Raw genomic sequence first — 27,526 nt, 5'->3', positions numbered from 1 at the left:
GAAAGAATTAACTAAAGTGTTGTGGGAAGTGGGGGAATGAAGGTTTCCATCTTGAGATAGGGTCTGAAGGCTTTGACTTCTTGACACTCAAGGCTCCCATGAAAGCACACATCCCATAGCCAAGCTTGCATCCCCAGCCCTGCTTCTTATTTGTCAAATTTTATTTATTGTGTATGTCTGAAGTGGAGGACACACATGTTTTTCTTTAATAGCTGGGGATCTTGCTCAGTGACAGGTCACATCCTTAGTGCCCCCCAAATGTTTTTGGGATACACACTAGATATTTATACTATTATTTCTCGTATTTACTTCAAAATAACAGTAGGAAACCAAATGGGAGTTGGAATGAGAAGTGAAAAAAATTGTGTGGGCTAGATAATATTCCTGTGAGCCAGGTTCCAGTGATGAACCACAATTTGCATGTAATATCCTATTACTAGTAGCACATGCATGAAAACAAGACTTAGTTTTCAGTCACCCTCCACTCATGTAGACACGCTGTCCCAGACTGGCTTTGAGCTACTAAGCTTCCTGTCTTCACCTCCTCAGAACTGGGATTACATTACAGGCATAAGCATTATACCCAGCTATGTTGGGAGCAGTGCACCCCCAGATCCTGCATTTCTTGTAAACAATTTGTTTTCCTCTGCTCTGAGACAGCCTGCAGCTGCTCTGAGACAGCCTGCAGCTGCTCTGAGCACGAGACCCTCAGGCATTCCTGATGGCAGGAGAGTGGTTTCTGGTGGGTTTGGCTGGGGCGTGGCTATCAGTTAAGGATCCCTATATAAGCGGCTCTGGTACACAGTAAAGGGGCATTCTTGGGGCATTTCTGTTTCAAGGATGACCCGTGTCTCTGTCTGTATGTCTTTGTGTGTTTAAATCTCTAGGCTCTTGCCCGGCTTGCAAACGGTTCTGTAGTGCAGGCTCCGTAAGGGTTTTTACACAGCTAGGCCTTTTTTTTTTTTTTTTTTTTTTTTTTTTTTTGCGGGGGTGGGGGGGTAGGGGTTCAAGACAGAGTTTCTCTGTAGTTTTGTAGCCTGACCTGGAATTACCTCTTACAGACCAGGCCAGCATCGAACTCACAGAGATCTGTCTGCCTCTGCCTCCCAAGTGCTGGGATTAAAGGCGTGCGCCACCACCGCCTGTCAGCCTTTTTTATTTTGAATGTGTGTTACAGGGAATCAAAGATGGCCTTGTGCATTGCTGAGCAAGCTCTCAACCGCTGAGCTACATCCCCGGCCGTTAAACTCATAGATTACTCCAGCACTTAGGAGATAGAGGTGAGGACAGAGAGTCAGGGGTTCAAAGTTTAAGGGCAGCCTGGTATCAGAAAGAGAAAAGGACCCCAGATTCTGGCAGTCTGAGGGGACTAGCACCCAGTTTTTTTCACTCTTCTGGGAAGGTTTGGGCAGTTTTTAAGATGGCACACATTCAGAATTCCACATCTACCTCAGTCTGCTTTCTCCTTGAAGCAGAGTCAGCCAGGTAAATGTCTGTGAAGGCCCAGCTGACTTCCTGACGGGTCTCCCCAACCCACCCATCCCGGTGCCAGGCAGCCCACCCCACTGAGGCAAAGCTGGCTGACAACTGAACAGTCTGGCAGAGCAGAGGAGTTTCTGGGCCTGGAAGCAGTCAAGGAATGAGCAGATCTGCTTTTAACATTTATTAATCCAAAAATATATTAAATTCTACTGTGTACCCCAGCTTCTTAGACTCTGGAGGAAGGCAGCTGTCAGCCCCAAGTGTCTAGTGACGTTCTTGTCAGAAGGAAGATGAGAAAGGCTCAAGCTAGGAATCCCTAAATCAGGCCTATTCTCTGCAGAAACCCATGAACACTCCTTGGTACTTTTTGCTAGAGGAATCGGGGTAACCATAAAAGTTGGCTACCCTGGGGTAACTGGACCCATGTATCTAGGTCCCGGGCTAGTGATGTTCCTTCCCTCCCACTGAGCTGCTGGCTACACTTCTTCAGAGCTAAACATTACAGATCTCCGGGAGACAATGCTCAAATCGAAGAATTTTAGGGAGACTGTGACCTGAGGCCTCTCTTTGATGTCCAACTCTTTGGCCCAACTCTTTCTTAACAGACTCAGAAGTAGAACCCTGCAGCCAGCCAGGCCTGCTGGGGCTACTGCATTGCCTTGTCAATCTCCACAGTTGCCCCAGGAAACCCAGGCCAGCCACTATCTGTAGCCTTGTTACTGCATGCCAACTGGATGATGCATGGGCCAGGGCCCTTGGCCAGCACCAAGGCCTGCCCCAGGAGGGGCCTGGGCCATGGGCTGCAACCGCTGCTGGGACTGCCAGATGTGATGGAGCTCTTTGAACTGCTCCACCATGTGGTCTTTGAGATCTGGGTTTGAGATCTGCAGCCGGATGCTGTCCGCCGACCAGGAGAGCTCCCCGGAGAACATCTCCAGCAGCAACCGGGCTGCAACGGGTACCACCTGGGGAACAAAGGAAAGACAGGGCATGGAGAATTGTGCCAGGATTGTTCAATCTAGCTGGGCATGAAGACATCCAGAGGCAGATGGTGGACTGTCTCGTCCAGCCCTAGCAACCAAGTCCTCATGGTCCAGAGGGTCCCACTTCTATCCTGGGCCAAGGGTCCAGCCCCACACAGAGCTGGCCAGGGGCGCACCTGTACAGTAATGAGCTTCTTCTCTCGGGGTTTGAGGTCAGGCCATTCTTCACCAAAGCAGAAGAAGATCTCAAAAGGTGGTGGGGTGTTGGTCTGACCCTTCTGGAACAGGATGAGTTCTGCATCAAGATTAAGGCCTCTAGTTAGAGGTTAGAACCCTATCCTGAGTGAAGGACATCTCCAGGAGGAGCATGGAATGGACCTCACCGTTGAGAAACTGTTCCAGGCTAAAGAGCTTTGTCTTGACTTCTCGTTGGATGGGGTTGGGGCGTAAGTCCTGGGCTAAGGCACAGGGCCCACTCCAGAACACCTTGCACTGACACAGACGGATGGCGTACAGGTCCTGGCCCTGCAGCTGGAGGATGAGCCCGCGGTCCAGCACATCCAGCAGCTGGTTTGTATAGAAACGCTGCTTGTCACTAGGGATGTCCTCTGGGCTAGGGAAGCGCACTTGCTCCAGGCTCACGGGGCCAAAGAGTTCCACTTGCTCCTGGGTAGCCTCTAGCTGGCTGTAGAAGAGCCTACAGCCTTGGGGGTTGCTGATGGTGAGGGCACGGGGTGGCCGACCGCGGTACTGGAACTTGATCTCCAGGTCAGTCACTGTGGGACAGAGCATCAAGTCACCCAGGCTGTGAGCCCCATGGCTCTTGAGGCAGCCTCCCCAGTTTACCCCTGACCCAGGAAGACTGGCCTAAAAGCTTTTCTTTGTCATCCTCCTTCGGAGTCAACCCTTACCCCATCCCTGCCAACCCGCCCAGCCCACCAGAGTCCTTACAAGGCAGCATGTGGGGGCTGATCAGCAGGTCAGGCAAGAGTTGTTCTGTAGAGGGCTGGCTGGGAGCCAGCGGTCCAGGATCCAGGTCCTCAGGGAGAAGCTGCCGGAAGTCAGCAGGATTTCCGGAGGGAGGGACCAGGAGATTTGGATCTGGGGCTGGGGGACCCAGCCCTACAGATGGCTGGAGCGCAGGCGGCCACTTGACACCGCCGTCTTTGGGTAAGGAGTAGGATGCTATGGGAGGCCCGGGTAGCACGGGTTCTGCAGAGGAGATGATGAACACGGCTGTTAATGCCACCTCGCCGCCTCTAAGAACTCTCCCAGGCCTGAACTCCAGCCTTGCCTCCCCCAGCCTTCCTCAGCACCCTCCCAATTACCTAGGATACTTGTCACCTCTTATGCTAGACAACCCCACCACCACCACACCACCTCCCAGCCCTACCTGTGATGCTCAGGCCTGGCAACATTCTCTGGAGCTGAAGGGAAGACACGGGCAAGGGAGGAGGGAAGGCAGGACAGGTTATTAAATTGATATGATGCTGAGGAAACGGTGCTCAATAAACAGGGCAGTCCCCCAGCTTCAGTCCAGTGGCAGCCAGACCCAGCTGCTGGTCCCGGATCTGCCATCTTCAGTAGGTCATGAAAACTACCAGTTTCCCCATTTCCAAATGTGCATTCTGCAGGTAGAACTAACCACCAAGCCTAACTGTTGTGGAGGGTGGGCAAACATATGACCCACTGTAAAGCAACAAAGCCCTAGGAGGGGCAAGATGGGCACTCTATTCTCCTTCAGAATCATCAAAGGACAACCCAAAGAAGAGCTATGAAGGAGAGTGGGCTCCGGAGGAAGGGACCACTCAATCCTAAAAGTGGGGGCAGGGCAGCAGGGATCCCAGCAGGACCAGCCTCATTAGCTTAGTGCAGGAGCCCGTGAGTACAGTCCCTCTGCCCGCCCTCAACTCCACACACCTCTTCCTCTTCTTCCTCCTCCTCTTCTCCAAGAGTGTAATCTTCTCCAGGAGTGGGCTGGGACTCTGCATGTTGAGGGAGACAGAGCAAGACAGGGAGTCAGGAACAAAACAGGAACCAGGCCAGGCTGTGGCTCCATCTGAACAACCAGAGAAGTTGGCTGTTTGGCTGGTGATTCAGGCCCTATGATACCAGCACTTGGGAGGTAGAGACAGGTGGATGAAGAGTTCAAGGTCATCCTCAGCTAGTTAGCAAATTTGCCAGCTAGCCTGGGCTACACGAGGCCCTGTCTCAAAAAGAACAAAATTCTCTGGGGTTCCATGATTCACAAAGCTGGCCAAATGTGGTTGAGTCAAAGGACCCAGCATCAAGAGGCAACAGAGCAAGGCCTCCCCTGAAGCCAAGAGCCCAGAACAAGGGCAGTGGTAAGGAAGCAGCAGGAGCCCTTGCCCCACTCCCAGATATTGGTAGGAGCCCTGGGATTATGACCTGGCACGGCCCACACAGCACACCCTGGAGCACTTGGCTGGAAGGTCCTTGGGCTTTCTTGTACCCAGAGGTCACAGCTTTTCTGGTGTCACACAGGGCCAAGCATTGTACCTGCGGGAGCAGGGCCATTGGAGCAGACCTCGTAGATCTTGAAGGGCTGAGGTGGCATGTCTCGAGGGCCATCGTAGTACAGACGGAAGTCACGGCTTTTGTTAAGGGCACAGCGCAGGTTGGCCTTCCACTTGGCTGGGTCAGCCTCATCCACCCCCTCGGTGTACTTCCCCGTCTCTTGAGCCCAGGCCTATGGAAGAAAAAGAAGACTGCAGATTACAGGGAACTGTACCTGTCACTGAGACCCCAGCACGTCTCTTGTCCTACAGATGTCACTGCTGAGAATTTTGGCCACCACGCTAAGCCTTGCTAAGGCTTTGTCTGTGTTAGGTGAATAGGACTAAGCTTTGTCCAGCCCTTGGAGTTGGAACAAGCTCAATGAAGTCTGTGTGCTACTCGCTGCTGCTAGGAAGGCCAACAGGTACAATCTAAAAGGAACATGTCACTATATCAGCAGCCAAATTATCACTGTCGTCGACATCGTGGTGTTAAAGATGGAACACAGACCCTCACACTTACTAAACCCATTCTCACTACCACTGACCCTCAACCTGAAACTCATCTTATTTTGCATGGTAATTCGGTAACATCGGGATTATAGGTGTTTCTTCTCTTTAATAATAATTTTGATAGACTTATATAGAATATAGAAATATCCAGGGGGCTGGAGAGATGGCTCAGAGGTTAAGAGCACTGGCTTCTCTTCCAGAGGTCCTGAGTTCAATTCCCAGCAACCACATGGTGGCTCACTGCCATCTATAATGAGGTCTGGGGCCCTCTTCTGGCCTGCAAGCATACATGGAAGGAATGTTGTATACATAATAAATAAATAAATCTTTAAAAAAAAAAGAAATATCCACACAGATTGTGGTAAGAATCAAGTATAAAAGCTAAAATTATATATATATATATATATATATATATATATATATATATGATTTTAAAGTTTTTACAATCAGCACTTCTTTGGTCTAACAATTTTTAACTCTGAACTCCAGACCTAGACCGACCATTATAACAAAGGCTAGAATCCAGGAGGAATTACGTCTTCTTCCTAACACGGTCTGAAGTGTCCAAACACTGAGTCTAGGTGCGGCATACCGAATCCTTCCAGCGGCCACTCAATTGTCACAAGAAGTGAGGCAGACGTGCACTGGACAGGAAAGCTAGTCCTGATTTTGGGCGAAAAGATGCAGTTATAAACCAAGCTTGGCTTTATCCAGTGAAATGGTTCCACACAGAGAGGCATTTGCCTCTGTGTTTGTCATGCTTGACTACTGAGTCTGATCCCTGGACCCACACTGGAAGGAGAGAGCCAGCTCTTGCAAGTCGACCTCTGACCTCCACACACACGCTGTGGTAACTACACACTCCCAACAAATAAGTAAACAAATAAGCAAAAATGAAAGTCTATGTATGGGTTGACTGTTTTGACACACATCTGTCATCTGGGCACTTCAGAGGGGAGGGCAGAAGGATCAGAAGTTTAAGGCCAGAGTCAGCTACATAGCAAGTTTGAAGCCAGCCTGAGTGGTATTAAGAACATTTCAAGACATATAAAATAATAAATAAATAGCGCACGGGGAGGTCCCAAGTAGCAGATGGTGAGCACAGTGGGAGCAAGGCTGGTCTTGATCCCTAGCATAAAGCTTGCTTTGACGAGAAAGAGGCATTATGGTACAAGCTTGTAATACCAACACTCTGGAGGCAGAGGCAGGAGGATTGCCACAGGTTTAAGTCCAGTCTAATCTACAGAATGAGTTCTAGGTCAACCAAGACGACATAATAAGACACCATCTCAAAATAAAACACATCTTAATATTTTAAAAATGTGACTGGATTCCAATCTTGCTTATCATCTACCCGTACCGAAGCCTTAAGTCGCTGCAGTGTGTAAGCCTAGTGTAAAACTACTGTAGGGGAGCCTGCTGGGCATCAGGGTTAGAGATTGTCGGACCTGTGACATGTGCTTATAATCCCAGCACCTGAGAGGCTGAGGCAGGAGGATGACAAGCTCAAGGCCAGCCTTGATTACAACAGAGTCTAGCCACCTGGGCATCATATAGAGCGACCCTGATTCAAAAACCAGACCAAAATGGAAAGATTTGGTGTTGGAACGCTAAGTCAGTGGCTTCATTTAGTGCACGTGTGTACTCAACGTGTACTCCTGTGTGACAGTGAGTCAAGAGCTAGGAGCATGACAAGGAGTTACAGGGTGGGGCTCCCAGAGACCTTCCTTGTCCACCTTGCTCTGGGCTATAGCTTAGAAGCGATCCTGTGTCCCCGAGTCCAGGCATGGGGTCCCCTGAGCACTGTAGCTGCCGAGTGGACCACCTCCAGGAGATGATGGTGGATCTCCACTGGGGGAGGGGGGCTGCCCCAGCAGTCTAGACAGCACCTTATCCAAGGCTTACCTTGAAGATGGTGTTGTCTCCATCCTGGCTGGGCCCGTGCCTTGTGGCATGGCGCCAGGGGATATAGAAGAGTTTCCTTTCCCCGTTGACCCACTGAAGTCCTGGGTACTGGCAGCTGTTCACCTGGGCCACCAACCAGGGCTTCAGCCTCACACGGCGGGGTGGTGGGGGAACCCCCGGGGCTGGCTGGTTCATGGCAAAGGGCTCTGCAGAAGAAAGCAAAGCAGACCTCAGCAGATTCACACAAGATGCTCCATGAAGGCCGTGGATGGAGCCTTGCGGATATGGCTCAGTGCAGGCTGAGGTCAAGCCTGTTTTCCCAGCCTCCTCGGTTTTCTTGTTGCAGGCTCCCTCACCCTGTGGTTTCTGTGCTGGTGGGTGCTGTGGGCCCCTTCCTAACAGACCATCCGTTTTCAAGGGTGCACTCAGTACCCAACTGCTGCTTCACTGGAGAACTGTCCCAGTTGTCCCAGTGTCCCTGGTCAGGACACTGATCACTCTGGAGTCGCGCTGCAGCCAAAGCTGGCTCCCTTACATGGAGGTGGGCTAAGGGGTGACAGGCTCTTCTCTGCAGTTGGCTATTGGCACCATGCCTTATCCCTCTCATCCCTGCTTAGCCTTTCCCTCAGCAGTTTACTCCAGCTCCGTCCCCTGAACTGCCCTCCCCATCCCCACCAAATCTTCTAAACTAGAATCCAATCTCAGGCTTCCAACAGAGGCCAGCTTTAGACAGAAGCACACCGTGTGGATGGGGTGGGGTGAGTTCATCCCCAGCCCGCAGGGCTCTGCCATCACTTTCTGGCCTTTTGACTAAGATCACGTGCTGCTCTGCTATTCCTCCTCAGTTTCTCTCAGGAATGATGCTTTCATCCCCCTTGACCTCCTTATAGGAATCCCATGAGTCCACTCAGATGAAACCGGGAAGCCAGCTTCGATGACACCACTCTGAAGCCATCGATGTCCTAGCTTTCAGTTCCTGCCCCTTTTCTCACGTTCCTTCAGTGCCTAGGAAGCCTCTTGAGCAGTGGTTCTCAACCTTCCCAAAGCCACGACCCTTCATGTGGTGGTGACCCCCAACCATAAAATTACTTTTGTTGCTACCTCATGACTACAATTTTGCAACTGTTACAAATTATCAGGTAATTATCTGCCATGCAGATATATGACCCCTATGAAAGGGTAATTTGATCCCCAAAGGGGTCATAACCCACAGGTTGAGAAATACTGCTCTAGTGTTTACAGTGGCAGGAAGTACAAGCCAAGATCTAACAGCTCCCCACTGGAGGCAAGCCCCCGGGCAGGCGACAGGACGCATGAGACCCTGGTGCCCTCCCCTCTCCCTGCTCACTCTCCTCTAAAAAAGAACTGGAAATTTACAGCAGTCTAGAGCTCCCTCTTAGCCATCCTCACTCTGGGAAGTTCTCTCCTTCCTTTGGCCACGCCCTCAGTCTTGAACTCTTGGACCCAGAGGCAGAGGCAGGAAAGAGGGAGGCCACCCTGCCACCAGCTCCTTAGAAAGGAGTCACTTATTCAGCAAGTTAAGGGACAAAATGAGCGGGCTTGCTTGCCTTTTGTAGCTCGGAGCCTCCGTTTCCCCTGCAATTCCCCACCCAGTATCTTTTGGGTTGTGGCTGGTACATGCCACATCTAGGCTAGCAGACTGTCACTCTGCAGACTGCAGGGCACTGCCTAGCTCAGCTGTCAGTGACCCATGAACAGTAACGCCAGCACCAGCTTTGGACAAGGAGGGTGGAGAGGCTCCCAGCCCTGCCCCCAAGCCTAAGAAGACAAGAAGACAGAGGCTTAGTTCCTCTTTCTACATCGGCCTCCACCCTGACCGAAGGGAAATGAAAGTGGCCCTGATGGGACAACTCAGAAATCTGACTCATTGGGCTGACTTGTGGGCTGATGGAGGGAGAGGGCATAGAGAAATTTCATGAGAGTCTGGAACCCCATCCTCTAGACCTACTGACAACCACCTGCGTCTTTCTTTGTGGCTCTCAAGAAGCTTTGATCCTAGAGCAGCCAGCACTTCTGCTCACAGGAAAGCGGACACAAGGACAGGCGAGTTACCCTGAAGACCCCACACAGTCCAGCCTGTAGCTGGCCAAGGGTGCTCTGATAGGAAGACCAGGACTCTCTCCATGCTTCAGGAACCAGGGAGCCAGAGACCAGTGCAGCTTTCTGTCCCAATATGATGTTTAATTCAGAGAAAGGCTTTAAAATTGTTACTCTGACCTCAGTGTTAGGAAGTGGCTCTGAGTCTGACCCTGGGTCTGCCAGTTCCCAAGTCCAGTGTCTAAACATGACTGCCTTCTCCTGGGTCTGGAGGTTCGGAGTAAGATGGATGAAACACCCAGACTGAGACAGATCTGTGGCTATCAGCCCTGTAAAGGAGAAACCGCAGAAATCTCAAGATGGGTATAGACTGCTGAAAACTCGAGGAAGCAGCCCACATATAATTAGGCACAGAAGCGTCCTGAGAAGCAGTCCGTGAATCCCAGCTGCAATGGAGAGTTCCCACAGCTCACCCCAGGGTCCTGAAGTCCCAGGAGAGGTCACCTAGGTTGTCAGATCACTGAGAGCTACGAGGGCTGGTGGGGGAGGTCCTGTCATAACGGAAGTAATAGAGGCAGAACTTCAAAACCCTCCTGTCTGGTTCTAAGCCCCACACCCAGTTCAAGGAACCTGCAAGGGGTTACCTGCATTAGGCACGATCCTAAGTCCCGCCCTCTCCAGGTGAGCCACACACCAGGGGCCCCACCCCTTCGGAGTGCAGACAGGCTGACTTTCTGGAGCAGCAGGTGCGGCAGGAAGAACCCTCTCTCAGCTTCCTCCCAGGGCAGGTTGGGGAAAGGCCAGAGTGCTAGGGAAAGCCCCGGAGCAGCGCTTTTAGTTAAAATGGGGTGGTTTCCTACCTCTTTCCTAGTCCTAAACCAGGAGCTTAAGAAGTAGGGACGGATACTCCTCACCTGGGGCCCCCAGCTTCTCCAGCCTTCTCAGTCAGCCCAGCCCACGTCCTTTCTGGTCCTGCTCACTTATCCCCACACTGGGTCTCCTCTCTGGGTCGGCCCCAGAAGTCACCGTAGAGTTCTGGCTTTAGTATTCGTTCCTGGGCCACTCTGGCTGGGGACGCCCTGCTCTGCTACCCAAGAGGAGGCCAGGAAAGCCTCCGCTTGCACCCCGGCTCCTAGGTACGAGCTCTGGGAGACACCTGCCTGGCCTGCGCTGCGGCCATACTGCTAACACTTTCCCTCCATTTTCAGATTCTAAGTTGTTTCCTCTTAAGTTTAGGAGCAGCCCGTCAAGAAACCAGACCAAGCATTGAGCCCCCCCCCCCCATTCTTCTTGACTGCTAAGAAAATCGGCGTCCCTTTTGAGCCACGAGTCAAGGGGCGGCGCCACTATTTGACACCATCTCCCCCCAAACTGTATTTCCACAAATTCCTGCCCTTGGCTTTAAGATCCTTGGGAAGGGTGACTGAAACCTCAGCCACTTACTCGAAAAGATGAGGCGTGGCCGGGGAGGAAGGACGGGGCTGTGCGTAGAAGGGATCCTCGGTGCCAGACTGTGGCCCCGCGTGAGGGCGCTTGGCATCCTTGACCCTGGCGAGGCGCGAGGAGGATGCGCACTCGTTATTCGTTCCTCGTCCCTCGCCTGTCGGGGCTTTCCCCGCGCCTGTGGGACGATGGCGGCTGGAGCCCAGCACTCAGGGCTGCCTGGGCGTGGAGCGCCTTGAAGACGTTGGCGTCGGCGGGGCGCTGCCTGCGATGAGCGCCCACCGGGGAGGAGCGGAATCGCGGCCCCGCCGGCCCTCTTGGCGAAGCAGTTGACTTGGCAGTAGCCGGGGACGATTCCCACCACCCTCCGGGCTTGAGACCCAGCACAGCCCACATCTCCTGGACCTACCTGTCTGCGGTGCGCCCGCGGGGAGCCAGGAGCCCCGGCCGGGCGCTGCGGCCGGTCTGAGCCCTCCCCGAGCTGCGCCTCCAGCGGGTCGCCTAGTCCGCCCCGCACTTCCGCATCGTGCCGCCCCCGCCTCGGGCAGCGCCCCGCCCCGTCCCACGCAACCACCCCGGGTCCCCTGCACCGACCCGCGCGAGGAGCGAGGCGCCAGGCCCAGGGCCTCGCCGACATCGCATACAGCTCAGCGGCCCGCACCGAAGGCTCCGGCTCCTTCGGGAATCCGGAGAGTCAGTCACCCATCACCCGGTCCCCAGACACCCCGTAGCCGGTCCCCACCCAGTCCGCGCCCTCCTGGAGCTGGAGATCCGCTGTGCACAGGCGTCAATGGAGCCACACTCCAGGGCGTTTCGAAGCTGAGAATCCCCTGGTCCTCTGCTTCCCACCGCGACCCAGCTATAGACTGCAGAACTCAGAAACCTCTTTCAACATACCCTGGGCCGCTGTCTGTCTTCAGCCTTTCAGCCTTAACATACATACACCTACTCGCCGACTCGGACTCACTCTGTGGCTGCAATCCCGTCTCTTTCTTTGTCTCTTACCTTCACAGTGGGTTTGCCATTTGAACTTTTTTTTTTTTTTTCGGTTCCATAAACCGGCCTACCTGCTGTTGCCGGCCTCAACTTTCACACATCCTGTTCGTGTAGGAACATTCTTCACTCGCTGACTCCCGCTCTTCAACTTTCGGGTCAGCATCGCATATTCTGAGAGTCTAGGTGGTTTTTCCGGAAGGGTCTACTCTTTGAGTCAGCTTCTGGTTTGTTGTTGTGTTTGGTGTTATTTGTTGGTTTGTTTCGTTGGGACAGCTTCCCAGAGTCCTGGGGACTGAACACAGGTTGTCTTGCTCTGGTGGCAAGTGCCTTTATCCAATCGATGATCAATTTCACAGGTCCCGGTTTCTGGTGTTAATGTCTGATTTTCCGTGAAATTCATCTTATTGGGGACTAGTCCTGTCTTGCATCATTCATGATCTGTAGTAATTTTTATTTTTCTGTTTGTTACTGATGCTGGACCTTGCACATGCCTATATACCTGCCCTGCTCTATCATGGTTTTAAAAAATGATTGTTTGTTGGATTTTTTTTTTTTTAAGGAAAAAGATATACTGCCTATGCTGGTCTAGAACCAAACAATTTTCCTGGCTCCGATTCCTGGAGTAGCTGAGATTTCAGGTGTAGTATCCATCTTGATTCTTTTTAATGATTTATTTATTTTTATTTTATGCATATGAGTATTTTGTCTGCATGTATGTGCATCATAAACATGCAGAGACCCAGAAAACAGAGTTGAACCTTTGAACCTGGAGTTACAAACGGTTGTGAACAATGGGTGCTGGGAACTGAACCCAGGTCCTCTACAAGAGTAGCAAGGGCTTTTAAACACTGAGCCACCTCTCCTGCTCTAAAGATATTTTTTTCCTAAAGATATTATTAATTAAGAAATGTTCTGTATTAATTATTAAGTTAAAATTGTTCCTGAATTTCTTTTGTGTGCTTATCTGTGGGTACAGTACGCATGAGGATTAGTAGGTCAGAACACAGCTTTGGGGGGGGTGTCAGTCAGCTCTCTCCCTCACCATGTGGGGCCCAGGGATTGAATGAAGGTTGTCAGACTTGTCAGCAATCACTTTTGCCTGCCTAGCCATCTTGCCACTCCTCTCCACCCCCTTATTCACTTTTAGATAGCAAATAAAGCATATGCATTCTAGACAGCTCTTTGTTCTTTGCATTTTAGAGCCTGGAGCTGCTAACAGACACAGTGGTGTTATTTAAATGACTTAGAATTTTGGCTTCTTTGTCCACCTCTGTTGCCTTTCAGGATTAAACTTCAGTGAGTAAAAAGAACCCTGTAGGTTTGCTTTGTTTTTCCTTCTCTTTGTATATCTCACTGTGACCTGGATATAAAATGGAAATATAGGGGCTGGAGAGATGGCTCAACGGTTAAGAACAATTGCTGTCATTTCAGAGGACCTAGGTTCTATCCCCAGCGCCCACATGGAGGCTTATGATTCTCTGTGACTTCCCATTGCCTGCTGAAAAACACCAATGCACATAAAATAAAAATAATTAAAAAGATAAAATGAAACTATATATTTGTATCTGCTGAATAAATCACTGTCTTACACTCTACCAATGAGCCACACCTCCTTCTGTTTCACATTTTTAAATTTAAACCATGTGTGGATCCATTCGTGGTTGCACATGCCCAGCACTGGGGCAGAGACAACGGTGTGTCTCATCCGCTTGTCTTCAGAAGGGAAGATGATTTTACTGGGCTCACAGCACCGGCAGCAGGCCAGAGGATAAACAGGGCCCTGAACAGACTCTGCTCCATTCAGAACCTGTCTTCTCTTGCCAAGGAGCTCCCTAGCCAAAAACTGCCCTGTGTGTCAGAAGGAAGGGTAGTGCTGCTTGTTCGGTGGACAGAACTCCAGCTCTCCCAGGAACGAAGGGTCCTCTAGATTTCTTGCACCATCACAAGCTAAGGGGAAGTGAGGCCCCAATCTTCTGCTTGAAACCAATCTCAGTTCCCTTTGTGCAGTCAGGGGCCCAGGAGGGTGCAGAGAGTCTTGGTCTTTGCAGTCCCAGGGGCTTATCAAGAGCCCTGGCCACTCCCCACCAGTGACATGACCCTGTCACTCACTTCCTCTGAGCATGTGAGAAGAGGTGCATTCGTCTGCTTTGGGCAAAGCTGTGGTATAGCCACAAGGGGGTTAGAGGAAGCCATGCCACCAGAGGGAACCGAAAGAAACCCAGTGTGAGTGACAGAAGGCGACAGACGCACCAGGAGAGGCTAAAGGGACTCCAGCACCTGGAGGGCAGCCCACTTTAGGTAGGGCCTCAGAGGGGCCCACTGCCTTTGCTGCCCAACACCTCCCGTACAGGAACCCCATTTTCTCTGGCCTAGGCTTTGCAGGGTCTCCAGGCTGGCCTGATTGTCAGACACACCACACTTCTGAGAGTGAACTAGACATCAGACTGGGTCCAACTGGGATCCAATCCTAGATCTACCCTCCAGGAACTGTACGACACACCTTCTCTGCTGGAGCCCCCCTCCATCCCTGTCACGGATGGAGGATGCCAGGTTGCCAGTCAAGCTCCTTGCCCGTGCTGGGATAGAGTGGCAAACAAATCTATTCTGTTCCAGAGCTTCTTCTAGTCTATGGGCTGAGACAATTAGACTCAACCCCTGTTGGGCAGGACGACTGGGACGAGTGATAAGGGCCACCCCAGAGGCAGCTTTGCTTGGGGTCAGTGGAGAACTCAGAGCTGCAGCAGATGTAATCCAGCTGTTCTGGCTTGGAATTTTCCAATGGTTTTATGACCTGTGCTGTGGGCATTGCTGTCAGAGGTTCTTCTCTGTTTTTACTAACTGCCTCCGAGCCTTCTGAGGTGTGACTTGGAAGTCCCCCATTCAGTCAAAACTGTCACATGGGCCCCTCCAGACCTTAGGTTCTCACCTTTGCCAACCCGCACTCAGATCTCTCTTCCACAACCTGGGGCCTAGGAAGCTGTGTGGACACCACTTCAAGGCAGGGGCTGGCTCTTCTGCTCCTCTGTCTCACTAAAAAAGGAAATGGCACTTCCCTTTCTGTCCCTTGCTGGTCACTTCTCTTGCTGATGTCCTGAATGAACTCCATTTTGACTTTTTCCCTTGGACCTTGGGCTTGCCAGCTCAAATTGGCCCTAGGCCTTCAGGAAGGCTCCCTCCCCAGCTCCAGCATTTCCTGATCTCTTATTTAAACCCCTACATCCAGGGGCTTCTCAGTATTCCCTTTAATGGCTGTGACAAAGGTGCCCCACTTTCCTCTGGGACTCCTCTCCGGCTGCCCTTCCTTGGGTCACTTAGTGTCAGCACCCTCCTCACCTCTGGCCTGTTTATAAAGGCACCCAGACTCTACTGGGTTAGATGGCCACCCCTCCCAGACTCCCTGCACTTCGGGCTTAGAATCTGCTAAACTCAGCATAAGCATTGCCCCAAACAACTTCCCTCCCCATTGCTGGACTCTGTCATTGAAGGGACAGGGCCTCCCTGTTGCCGCCCATCTAGAGGACACACTGTGTCCTCATGAAGCAGGTACCTGGCAAGGAGGAAAAGGGGAAGGAGGAAGTCGGCCTTCTGGGACTACTACAATGGGAATGGGTGGGCCCCACAGAACCAGCTGAGGATCTCCTCAGAGTGAAGAAAGTAGGAAACTGGGAGATAACAGCCCTGGGGGTGGGAGCTTGCAGGTCAGGGCCCTCTCCTTTCTTTGGTGCTTACAGGGAAGAAGAGGGTGCCAGTTCTCACCAGAGTGGACCTAAAGTTGAGCTCTGTGAAGGCCGGTGTCCTGCATCCTCAGGTTTTTTTTTTCAGTTTTCTAAGCCAAGACCCTGATGCCCAGCCAAACCATGGAGCTGGGTACAATGGACCATGAAGGAGCTGAAGGGCCTAGAGAGTAGGGAGAACTCCTTCCTTGTTTTCCCGGCCTCCTTCTCCTCAACAGCTCCTTCAAAGATACAGAGGTGCTGGCGTGCCCGGGTGGCTTGACCAGGAGCCATTTCTGAGATGGGGATGCAGGGGAGAAGAGGCCCCTGCTCAGGCCTCTTCCTCTGTACCAGCTGCCCAAGTTTTGCTGTGAGGTGGCAGATTATAGGAGGGACCCGGACTAGGCACAGGGCAAGTTTGCTCCATCCCGGGTGCCTGAGGCAGTTCTGAGGTTCAGGGTGAGCCAAGAAACAGGATAGAAGTGGGGACCCCTGCACACAGCAGCCTATCCTAAACCACACAGAAGCAGGGATGACCCTACCACCTCCCCTCCACTCCCAACCATATCCTCACCAGGGGAACGAGGACTACTGCTGACTTCAGATGCTGGGTTTTGAAGTCAACTAAACCATAAGTGACATTTTAACCCTTTGGAGTCAGACAGATATAAGATTACACTAATGAGATCTTAACATATGCCTTGCACAGGTTAAGCCCTCTGACATCTTTAATTGTTTAATCGCAGGCAGTCGCTAGACAGTGGGTGCCATTTGTGCCTCCATTTACCAAAGAAGTGAACTGAGCTCCTTCCTTGCTAATTAACTTCACAAATTTCAGAACCCTCCTCAATTTACTTCTCTCTGTATGAGGTGGGGGTTGAATTTTATTACCCAGTGGTAGTGGTACATGTCTTTAATACTAGGGAGGCAGAGCAAGAGGGTTTCTGTGAGCTTGAGACCAGCCTGGTCTACAGAGTGAGTTCTCTGTCTAGAAAAACAAAACAAAAATAAAAACAAAAATAAAAACAAAAACTATTTATGTACTTATGTACATGTGTGTATTTATTTATTTAGAGACAGGGTTTTTTTGTGTAGCCCTGGCTGTTCTGGAACTTGCTCTGTAGACCAGGCTGGCCTCAAACTCACACAGATTCACCTGCCTCTGCCTCCCCAGTGCTGGGATTAAAGGTATGCACCCAGCTAAAATAATTTTGGAAGTTTATTTACTATAAAGTAAATAAACACACATACTATAGTTATGTGTGTTAAACGTGTGTGTGAACATGTGTATGTGTGAATGTGTGTGTGAGTGTGTGAGTGAGTACACGTATGAATGTGTATGTGTGAGTGTGTACATGTGTGTATAAGTGTGTGTGAGTGTGTATGTGAGTACACGTATGAATGTGTGTGCAAGTGTGTGTGTGCAAGTGTGTGAGTGTGTGCAAGTGTGTGAGTGTGTGAAGTGGACACGGCGAAGGGCATAATGCGGTGCTCTCGTAGTCAGAGGACATCTTTCAGGATCTCGTTCTGTCCTTCGAGCTTGACTTCCAGGCACCCCAATCAGGTCCTCGGGCTCACTCCCCAGGTGTGTGCTGGGATTTCTATTTCAGGTCCTCATGCTTACGCAGCAAGTATTTATACCTACTGACGTCACTTTATATCCTTTTTTAAAAATAGTTTTGGGAACAAAAGCCCAGGACCTGGACTAGCTATACACCGCTGAGCTAAATTCCCCACCTTGTCCTGTGTGTTCTCACTACTGTCTCGGATGACCCCCTGTTTGTAGGAATGTCACCCGGATCTTTGCCTTCATCTTCAAAGTCAAGGCATCCTCTCTGTCAACAGACATGCCTCTGCACCTAACTGTGCCCCCTTTTGCAGTGCTTGGGCTCACACTCGAGCCTTGTGCATGATAACCACAAGGTGATAGGCACAAGATGTACCACTGAGCTAACCCTCAGCTCCCAAAATGTCCCCTTTCATAGGCACCAGTTGTTGTGAAGTAAGGAGCCTCTACTGACTTAAACTTAACTAACTACATGTGCAGTGACCCTGCTTCAAAGACGGTCACATTCTGAGGTTCTAGACGGTAGAACTTCAACATACGAATGCAGGGAAAGGGGGCACAACTCAGCCTACAAGAATAATTCACACATCTGGCTGCCCTAAACCCGAGACCATATTTCATTCACATGCACAGAGCAGGGTCTGCTTGCTCTTCACCTGAAGACACTGAGACTCAGCAAGAGGAGGTGGCCTACCCGTAGGCATATAGCAACAAGACAATGAGACACTGGGACCTGACGCCAGCTGCACCATGTCTTCTCCCATGCAGACAGGTGATGCTAGCTGCTTGGCCTTAGCTTTCCGTGCAGTCTCACTGTATCTCAGTGTTCTCATTGATAAAGTGGACTCGATACACTGTCAGCAATAAAATGCACCACTCGGGATAAAGATGAGGCAGGCCCAGGGCCTTGCACTCAGTGCAGGCGACAGGAATAAACACAAGAGCAGCTGTGCCATAGGGCACGCCCTACGTTCCGTTGCTTCTCAGCTGCTTTAGGGACTGCCCATCCTGGCTACCTTAGTATGGGTTTTACTGCTGTGAGGGGACACTGTGACCGTGGCAATTCATAAAGGAAAACATTTAATTGGGGCTGACTTACAGCTCAGAGGTTAGGTCCGTTGTCATCAGGACAGGAAGCATGGCGACATGAAGCTGACATAGTGCTGGAGGAGGAGCCGAGAGTGCTACATCTGGATCAGTAGGCCGCAAGAAGAGAGGATAACACTGGGCCTGGTTTGGGCATCCGAAACCCCAAAGCCCACTCTCAGTGACACACTTCCTCCAACAAAGCCACACCTCCTAATAGTGCTACTCCATATGGGCCTATGGGACCATTTTCATTCAAACTACCACACTGGTTATAACTTTAGAGGAGGCGAAACCAAGGGGACATGAAGATCCCCATACTCTGACAGCCTGGAGCTTCCTGACCCCCATGACAGGCTGCCCCTGAGACATGCCCGCTCCCAACTTTTGCTCTCCTTTCCTTTCCCTGAGCCAGTTATAGCAAGAGAGAGGGCAGAGGAAGGCAGCCTCCTTCCCCCCATTTGGGATCCAATATTGTCTGTGCACCAGAGGTGGCTTTGTGCCCTTGAGATGCTGTGGAAAGCAGGAAAGTGAGCGGCCTTAGCTAGAAAGAGACCCTTGAGAAACCATAGAAACAAAAAGAAACCCAGGGAATATGGAATTGGTTGGTCTCAAGGGGATAGTCCGAAGTGACTGGCGTGGTTCCCGTGTCTTGTTTGTTTGAGACAGGGTTTCTCTGTGTAACAGTTCTGGCTGTCCTAGACTCACTTTGTAGTCCATGCTGGCTTCGAACTCACTAAGATCCCCTGTCTCTGCCTCCCAAGTGCTGGGATTAAAGGCGTGCACCAACACTGCCCAGCAGGTTCCCATGTCTTAACATAGCTGTGCTGTTGGAAAAAAAAAAAAAAAAAACAAAGCCAGGCGGTGGTGGCGCACACCTTTAATCCCAGCACTCGGTAGGCAGAGGCAGGCGGATCTCTGTGAGTTCGAGACCAGCCTGGTCTACAAGAGCTAGCTCCAGGACAGGCTCTAAAGCTACAGAGAAACCCTGTCTCGAAAAATCCAAACAACAACAACAACAACAACAAAACAAAACAAAACAAAAAACAAAAACAAACAAACAAAGAAAAAAAACTCAGGAGGCAGAGGCAGGCAGATCTCTGTGAGTTCAAGGTCAGCCTGGTCTACAGAGTGAGTTCCAGGACACAAAGATACCCTGTCTTGAAGAAAAAAATCCTCAGAACTGTAATCGACAAAGGGTGAACTCGACTATAAGTAAAACTAAAACTACGTATTGAAACAGGGTTTCGTGTAGACCAGGCTGGCCTCAAACACCTGCCTTGTGCATGCTGATGTCACAGATATGTGCCACCATACCTGGTTCTGGGGATCAAACCCAGGTCATCATGCATGCTGGGCAAATATTGCAACTAAACTACAATGATTAAAGCAAAAATTAAGAAATTTGTCAGGCTATATGGCACACTCTTGTAATCGCAGCATTCATGAGAGAAAGACAAAATGATCGGTAGTTCAAGGTCAGCTTTGTCTACACCCAAGGATTCCCAGGACTCCTGGATGCTCCAGAGACCCAGGTCCACCCTCATGTAGTAGCTTTAGCTGACAGGCACGGCAGTTGAGGTCCCAGAAGGACATGGGTGATATTGAACAAAGGTTTTGTGAAGGGAACATCCATCAAGGCATGGCCAGGAAAACAAAAGGCATTTTGGAAGTCCCATCCGTGGAGAGCCAGGCCTCCCTCGGAAAAGCTGCTCTCAGAAGTTGGGTACAACAAATGGGGTCTACTCTCTTGCGTTCTTGACTGCAGCAAATGTCTCTTATGAACTAGACCCAGAGCCTACAGGGAATCTGGCACTGTAGGTTGGATTCTGTCTGGGTAGGAGTAAGGCAGGAAAAGACAGGAGGATGGCACGGGACGGGATGGCAGATAGAAAGACCGAAGCCACATGGGAGAACACTTGAGGACCCATTGCTGCCCCCACCTTCACCCCAGGAACAGCCAAAGATGTTAGCTTTGTGCAGCTGGGAGTCCGGAATGGATGGTGAATTCGTCGATGGAAATGCGGCAGATGTGTGAGGAGGGTCTGAGGTGAGCAGATTCCCAGGGTTCCCATTCTTCCGGGATATTAGGGACAATTTTCTGAGACCTCACTCTGGGCCTTACACACATTGTGGACGTGAGAAGGGGTCAGACTGGGTGGGATCAGATGCCTGTGTTAGTTGCTTTCTAGCTGCTATGACCAAATATGTGATGGTTTGGGGGTTCAGGCATCACGATGGGGAGGGCATAGTGGCTGAAATCTCATGGCATCCACAGGCAGGACGTAGCACTCCCATTTCCCCCACCCCTTTTTTTTTTTTTTTATATAATACTGCACACAGGATGACGACACCCATACTGGGGACAGATCTTCCCTCTCTGGTTAAGTCTTTCTGCAAACACCTCCATAAGCACACCCGGAGGTATGTTTCCTGGTGATTCTAAGCCCAGCTAAGTTAACAATGAAGGTAAGCCATCACAGAACCCCTGCCAGGCTCTGGGGAACCTGCAAGCCCTTCCCAGACACCTCCTCAAGGGATGTGTCCCTGAGAACTGCCTTCTCCATCTGGGCTGCTCGGGGACACAGGCTAAGTTTCTGGGACTCGGCTAGGTGTCTGTTTCTCAGGAGATGGGAGGGACAGCTGTGCACAGAACTAGGGTCTGTGGTTAGCACACTGTGCACATCTGTTGAATTCCTCCACGCGCGCCTCCTGGTGGGAGGAGCAGAGAATGACCACACATATTTTCAGGCTGCCACGGAGGCAGGGATGGTGGCAGTTGGTGACTTGCCTCCTGCCCCTGGCAGGCCAGAGTTGGCCTGGTGCAGCCATAGGCACCTGCAGGGGTGTACAGGAGTATTCTCTGCCTTTCACACGGCCGGACACCGTCCTGCTCAGCTTGTGAGCCACACTTCTAGACTCACTACAGAAGGCGGCAAAGCTTTGAGGTCTGAGGGACAGCCCTCTGACTGGGAGGGAGGGTGAGGAACAGAACGGAGGCCAACGGCCCAAGTCTGATCTCCTTCCTCCTCAGGGGTCTCTTCCTTGGGTCTTCTTCCTCTGCCTTGAAGCAGACCTTGGCAGGTAGCAACTCTTGTTACTGAATTTAGCATGCCAGGAAGCTGAGCATCGCTGAAATGAGGGGTGGGGGCCTGGCTGAGGGTTAGAGGACAGTCCGTGATGAATAAAGAAGTCAGAGCCCGGGCTGGAGAGATGGCTCAGTGGCTAAGAGCACTGTCTGCTCTTCCAGAGGTCCTGAGTTCAATCCCCAGCAACCATATGGTGGCTCACAACCATCTGTAATGAGATCTGGAGCCCTCCTCTGGCGTGTGGGCATACCTAAAGGCAGAATGTTGTATACATAATAAATAAATAAATCTAAAAAAAAAGTCAGAGCCCCTTAAGATCCTTCAAGAACCCCTTTATCCCTATGCTCCCCACATTGGGACGCCATGGTCTGCCTCCTGCATGTCCCAGCAGGAGGTCCTGGGTTTTAAACGCTCGGAAAAGGAGGTGCCCTGCTCAGATAACCTTGTTGGCGCTAAGGCCCTTGTTGGACAGTTCAGGAGTTCATTCTGGCACATGTTGAGGCACAGGAGAGCAGGTAGTGGGGTGGTCACCAGGGGAACCTGTCAGCAGCGTTGCTGATTCGACGCTCGTATTTCTAAGCCGTTGACGCTGTCTTTCCTCGCACAATCCTAGAGCTGTGAAGCTCTGTGAAATCTCACCAAGGCTATAGCTCCTGCGGTACTAACCTGAGCATCTCAGTGCCTCAGTCCCACTTTCTGAGGTGTGCTCTATGGACAGCTTCCTAGAGGGGACAGGAATGTAGTATAGTGCACTGTCCATGGGTAGACACTAAGGAAATCACTGAAAAAATAACCATTATGCTTGAATCTCAAATGTGCCCCCAGAGCACGTATGCTTCAGGTTTGATCTCCAGGGAACGTTGTAGAGAGGTGGGGGCAAGGCTCGAGTTGGAGAAAGTAGGGGTTTGAGGCTATGCATGTCAGGGCCACAGCACCTTCCACTCATCAGCATGGTGGCGCAGACAGGCCTATAACCCCAGCACTCATGGGGCAGAGGCAGAAGGCTGGAGGCAAGTTAGGGTCTAGCCTGGTCTCCATAGTGAGCTCATTAAGAAAGTTAAAAGCTCTCGCTAAGATGACAATGGAGTCTGAAGTTGACTTTCTCCACTTCCTGTCAGCTCTGTCCTAGAAGTCTTAGTTAATATGGCAAGATTTGGAAAGGGCTTAAAACACACACAAACCAGGAAGGAAAAGAAAACTGTCCTTGCCTGTGGGTGACACAACCGTCTCTGTATAAGATATGAAACATCAAAGAAACTGGAACTGCTGTTTATGAGACAGGATAGGAAGCCTAGGAAAACCCTGGGGAAATGAGAAGGAGCAAGGAGACCCCCAACCTGCAATCCAGGTGAAGTCTCTGCCAGCAGAGAATTCCAACACAGTTAGCAACTACTTGAGGCTGTCTCCCTTCCTGGTCATGAGCCTACAGTTCTCTAAGAACCTCACCAAAACCTCCCATTTACAAGGAAAAGACATATCCAAAATCCCTTAAACAACTCTCGTGGATTCTGCCTTTACTTTATTAGGCCATAATTCCCTCAAGGCATCTCTAGAGTCACTTCATGTGTCTCTCATCAAAAGAGAAGGAGAAGGAGAAAAACTGCTTAGCAACCATTTGAGATGTAACTTGAGAGTCATTAATAACACATGGCCAATGCTAAGACAACTAACTACTTACACTTATTTGGAAAAGTCTGTTAAACCCCAGTGAGCATGTCTTCCTTCAGGTCTGACTTCTGAGGCTCCAGCCAGTCGTTCCGGGTTAGGGACCACTGAGTTTCAGGGTCTCTAACTTCATCTTTGGGCTTAGGAGCAATGAGAGCAAAGGTCCCATGCAGGGAGGAGCAGAGGGGCAAAGACCTTTAAGGAGTTCACCCAGCCCCCTGCCGGAGGGTCAGCCAAAATCCTCAACAGAGACATAAGTGATGTCAGAGAGCTGGGGAGAGCCACAGCGGCAAAGCTACGGTCGTAAACTACCCTGATAATTTTGTGAACGCACACAAGTTGCCTTGTGGTTAAAATACGTGCCACTAGATGATATGGCTATTTGTTCTGTCATCACTTAACCACAGTGTAAGATAGAGACCCTTGGCGCAGTAGCCTATTAAGGGCACTCCAGAGCGTCACGTGGCCGCACTATTGCACAGCCCAGACACAGGTCATATCTCCTAGCACCAAAGGCAGTGCAGAAGGTGGAGGGCCTGAGGGATAGAAGAAGAGAGTGGAGCGAGGGGAGAGGATCTCTGCAGGCAGCCGTGTCTTAGTCGTTAACAGATCTGAACTCCGACGGATCTCCGGTGCCAGTCCCTGGGAAAAGCAAATCAGAAGAGACTGGGAAGACAGCGAGATGAGGGAACTGACCTCCGTGTGCATCCTGTGGTACACACCTGTCCCCACCAACCAATGAACAGCTATTTATTTGTTTATTTATTTAGATCTTTGTTTTTTTTTTTTTTCGAGACAGGGTTTCTCTGCAGCTTTAGAGCCTGTCCTGGAGCTAGCTCTTGTAGACCAAGCTGGTCTCGAACTCACAGAGATCCGCCTGCCTCTGCCTCCAAGTGCTGGGATTAAAGGCGTGCGCCACCACCGCCCGGCTATTTATTTGGATCTTCAAGACAGGGTTTCTCTGTAGTTTTTGATGCCTGTCCTGGAACTAGCTCTTGTAGACCAGGCTGGCCCCGAACTCACGGAGATCCGCCTGCCTCTGCCTCCCGAGTGCTGGGATTAAAGGCGTGCACCACCACTGCCAGGCATGAACAACTATTTAAAAAGAGACAGACAGATGACAGACAGACAGATGACAGACAGACAGACAGACAGACATATGACAGACAGACAGATGACAGACAGACAGAAGGCCTGCTTGGGAACAGGCACTCTGCTGACTGACCACCTGATGTGGTGAAGCTTGCCTCTAGCTTCAGAACCCAGGGCTTGGTGGTCACAGCCACCTCTATGATGTGCCCACCCACCATGGCTGGCTGGAAGGTGAGTCCGGCATAACCTCATTGTTCTCTCACAAAAGTAAAACAAAGCAAAAACCAACCACACTTCTAAAATCCCAACAGGTTCTAGGGGACAAAGAAGAACAGTCCTAACTGCCCTGTCCTGTGAGCAGTGACTGGCAGGAGCACGGATTGAGCAGACATCCTGGAACTTGGCAGTGATCCTGGAGTCCAAGCCAGTGGCCCTGAAACCTGGACTGGGAAAAGAAGAGGATAGTTCAGCCATGGGAAGCTCATCCATAAGAGGAAAGTCAATGATGGGCTCCAGCTGACCGCCTCAAATTCTCCAGCGGTGTCCTCGGCAAGTGTCTGAGTTGCCGGTGCCTTCCTGCTGTCCTTTGTTGTTTCAGTTGGAAGCCTCGCGTGAAGGGACACTGTGTTCCCGTGGGGACACTCTGCTCTGCTCAGAGCCCCTTCTATTGGGAACTCCAGCTGAGTGCCTCAACAGGACTTCCCCGGCTGATTTCCACTGGGCGTTTTCTATCCATTTGTTTATCAATCTGTATACTTAATAAATCCATTCATTCGAAATGAAAAGATGGCCATTCTAGAATATTTCTCCGACCGTACAGCACATAATGGGCATAAGTAGGCACCAAGCGATGCCATATTTGTTTTGAAGGACTGATTCTTATGAAAAATGAAAGGGGACTTATAGGACGACGGCAACACTGGAAGTGGAGCAAGTGATGACACCCACGACACCCGGGCGCCTACACGTCAACAGCTGGGATGACAAGGGAATCTGTGCCCGTGCGCCTGCAGTTCTGCAGTTACTGGTTAATGTGTAGAGATTTGGGGAATCTTTGTGCACTGTCTTTTCTGCTTTTTCTTGCTTGCAAAGACTGTTCACTAATCAAGGTCACTGATACCGTCACAGGCTCTTGCTAGAATGTAAAACATCCTCTGTATATCAGATGCTGTGAGATCACCGGGGAGACAAGAAAAACGGGGCACTGTAAAAATCCAAGCAATAAGGAGACTTGCCCACGACTTGCATCAGGGAAAAAAAAAGGCTTGGTACTTAATAATGCAAATGGGCAGGTATTTATTTATTATGTATGCAATGTTCTGCCTGTGTATGTCTGCAGGCCAGAAGAGGGCACCAGACCTCATTACCTATGGTTGTGAGCCACAATGTGGTTGCCAGGAATTGAACTCAGGACCTTTGGAAGAGCAGGCAATGCTCTTAACCACTGAGCCATCTCTCCAGCCCCGCAGGTACTCTTAATATGCCACAATGCGTCGCCATGGGTGCAACTTGGATTCAGCTTTTGTTTTGAGAAATGAGATAAGAAAGACACCGTAGAGGCTGGAGAGACGGCTCATCCGTTAGAACTGGCTGCTCTTCCATTCCCAACATCCATAAGGCAGGCCACAAGCATCTGTAACTCCAGTTCCAAGGGATTCAGCGCCCCCTTCTGGCCTTTGAGAGCACAGGGCGCACACACAGTGCACAGACATTACGTGCAGTTAAAACACCCCTACACACAAAATAAAAGTAAATAAGTAAATAAATCTCAAAATTAATTATAACGAAGAAACAGTGCATAGGTGTGTGTGTGTGTGTATGTAGAGAAAGAGAGGTTGAGAAGGAGATAATATGAGGTTATACTTTTTAGAAAAGGGGGGGAAGAAAAGTTTAGAGTAGAAAACATTTTGTATAGTAAAATACAAAATGACTGAAGTTTTTTAAAATGGAAAAGGAAAGATAAAAAGAAAACCAAAAACCTTAAAGCCAAGTTAGAGAAAGATAAAGTTATATGAGGGGATGGGATGAAAGAAGATATATATCTGATGATTTAAGGTTATTAAAATACCTGAATCAACTCAAGCCAACACTTATAAATGCTGGCTTAACAGAATAAATCATGTATAACTAACAGAGATAACCATTTGGGGAAACTGAGTCATACCAAAACTCAAGACTAATTTTAAACTGTTTGGCTTTTTTTTTTTTTTTTTTTTTTTGGTTGTTTTTAGACAGGGTTTCCCTGTGTAACAGTCCTAGCTGTCCTGGAACTAGCTCTTGTAGACCAAGCTGGCCTCGAACTCACTGGGATTCACCTGCCTCTGCCTACCAAGCGCTGGGATTAAAGGCGTGCTTCCCCACCCGGATATATATATATATATATATATATATATGTGTGTGTGTGTGTGTGTGTGTGTGTGTGTGTGTGTGTGTGTGTGTGTTTGGTTTTTTTGTCTGAGCATTATCCAGTTTTGGCATCTACCAAGATCTCTCAGAAGATGAGGGGCAGGGCTAGGCACAGTTCTGTGAGGAAGTGTGTGTGTGGGGGTTCACATGCTAGGGACCTGGCATTTAGTGCAGGCTCCATGGCTGATGCTCAGTAAGACTTTGAACCTGGCTCTCTCATCTGCTTCATGGGTGAAATGGGGGCAGAGGCACTCCTCCCTGTATTGTTGGGGTACAGCTTAGAGATCATGAGAAAAGATAGGTATTTGTACCAGGGATTTTGGTTTGGTTTGGTTTGGTTTGGTTTGGCTTTTTGTTTTGTTTTTGAGACAGGGTTTCTCTGTGTAGCCCTGGCTGTTTTGAAACTCACTATGTAGACCAGGCTGGCCTCATACTCACAGAGATCCCCTTGAGAGTGCTGGGATTAAAGGCATGTGCCACCACAGCCAGATTGGGAATTAATATTTTCATCTGCACAAAAAGTTTCTGAGGAGGGTGATTAGAAGTTAGGGCCAAAGAGAAGGAAAACTGGCTACCGTGGACTGGTAAAATGGCTTAGCAGGTCAAATGCTTACAGCGCAAGCCTGATCTTCTGAATTGGGTCCACAGTGGAGGGAGAAACCTGCTGCGATTGCCCTCCTGGTCCACACTGGTGTGGCGTGCACGTGCCTGAACACCTCTCTCTCTCTCTCCTCTCTCTCTCTCTCTCTCTCTCTCTCTCTCTCTTCTTTTTCTTCTTCTCTCTCCTCTCTCTCTCTTCCTCTGTCAGTCTCTTTCTCTCCCTCTCTCTCTCTCTCTCTCTCTCTCTCTCTCTCTCTCTCTTTCTCAGTATCTGTTTCTGTCTGTCTGTCTGTCTGTCTGTCTCTCACTCGCTCTCATTACTTTCAGGGTTGGATGAGAGCTGCTAGTTCCTGGTTCTCTTGGCTTCACTGGCTCTGGCTTTCCCTTTGCTGTGTGACCCCAGCTCCAGGTC

General features: G+C 50.3%; 1 protein-coding gene across 5 annotated transcripts; it reads right to left on the bottom strand.

Moving 5' to 3' along the window:
- Nucleotides 1-1,648: 1,648 nt before the first annotated feature.
- On the bottom strand, nt 1,649-12,027 carry Irf5 (interferon regulatory factor 5). Of its 5 annotated transcripts, XM_038318016.1 has the most exons (10): nt 11,310-11,357; nt 10,901-11,005; nt 7,400-7,605; nt 4,986-5,175; nt 4,386-4,450; nt 3,859-3,892; nt 3,417-3,677; nt 2,849-3,241; nt 2,642-2,760; nt 1,649-2,447 (listed from the first exon to the last, which is right to left on the bottom strand). In XM_038318016.1, the coding sequence occupies exons 2-10, from the start codon at nt 10,995-10,997 to the stop codon at nt 2,199-2,201; spliced, it is 1,614 nt and encodes a 537-aa protein (XP_038173944.1). In that variant the 5' UTR covers nt 10,998-11,005; nt 11,310-11,357; the 3' UTR covers nt 1,649-2,198. The 5 variants fall into 5 exon arrangements, with proteins under 5 accessions (XP_038173944.1, XP_038173946.1, XP_038173945.1 ...); XM_038318018.1 differs by lacking the exons at nt 10,901-11,005; nt 11,310-11,357 and adding an exon at nt 11,968-12,027; XM_038318017.1 differs by lacking the exon at nt 10,901-11,005 and having other exon boundaries at nt 11,310-11,364.
- Nucleotides 12,028-27,526: the final 15,499 nt, after the last annotated feature.

This window comes from Arvicola amphibius, chromosome 2 (assembly GCF_903992535.2).
Source record: "Arvicola amphibius chromosome 2, mArvAmp1.2, whole genome shotgun sequence".
Lineage (NCBI taxonomy): Eukaryota > Metazoa > Chordata > Mammalia > Rodentia > Cricetidae > Arvicola > Arvicola amphibius.
Note: the sequence above shows the minus strand (reverse complement) of the source record. Positions and strands in the feature narration are given on the sequence as shown.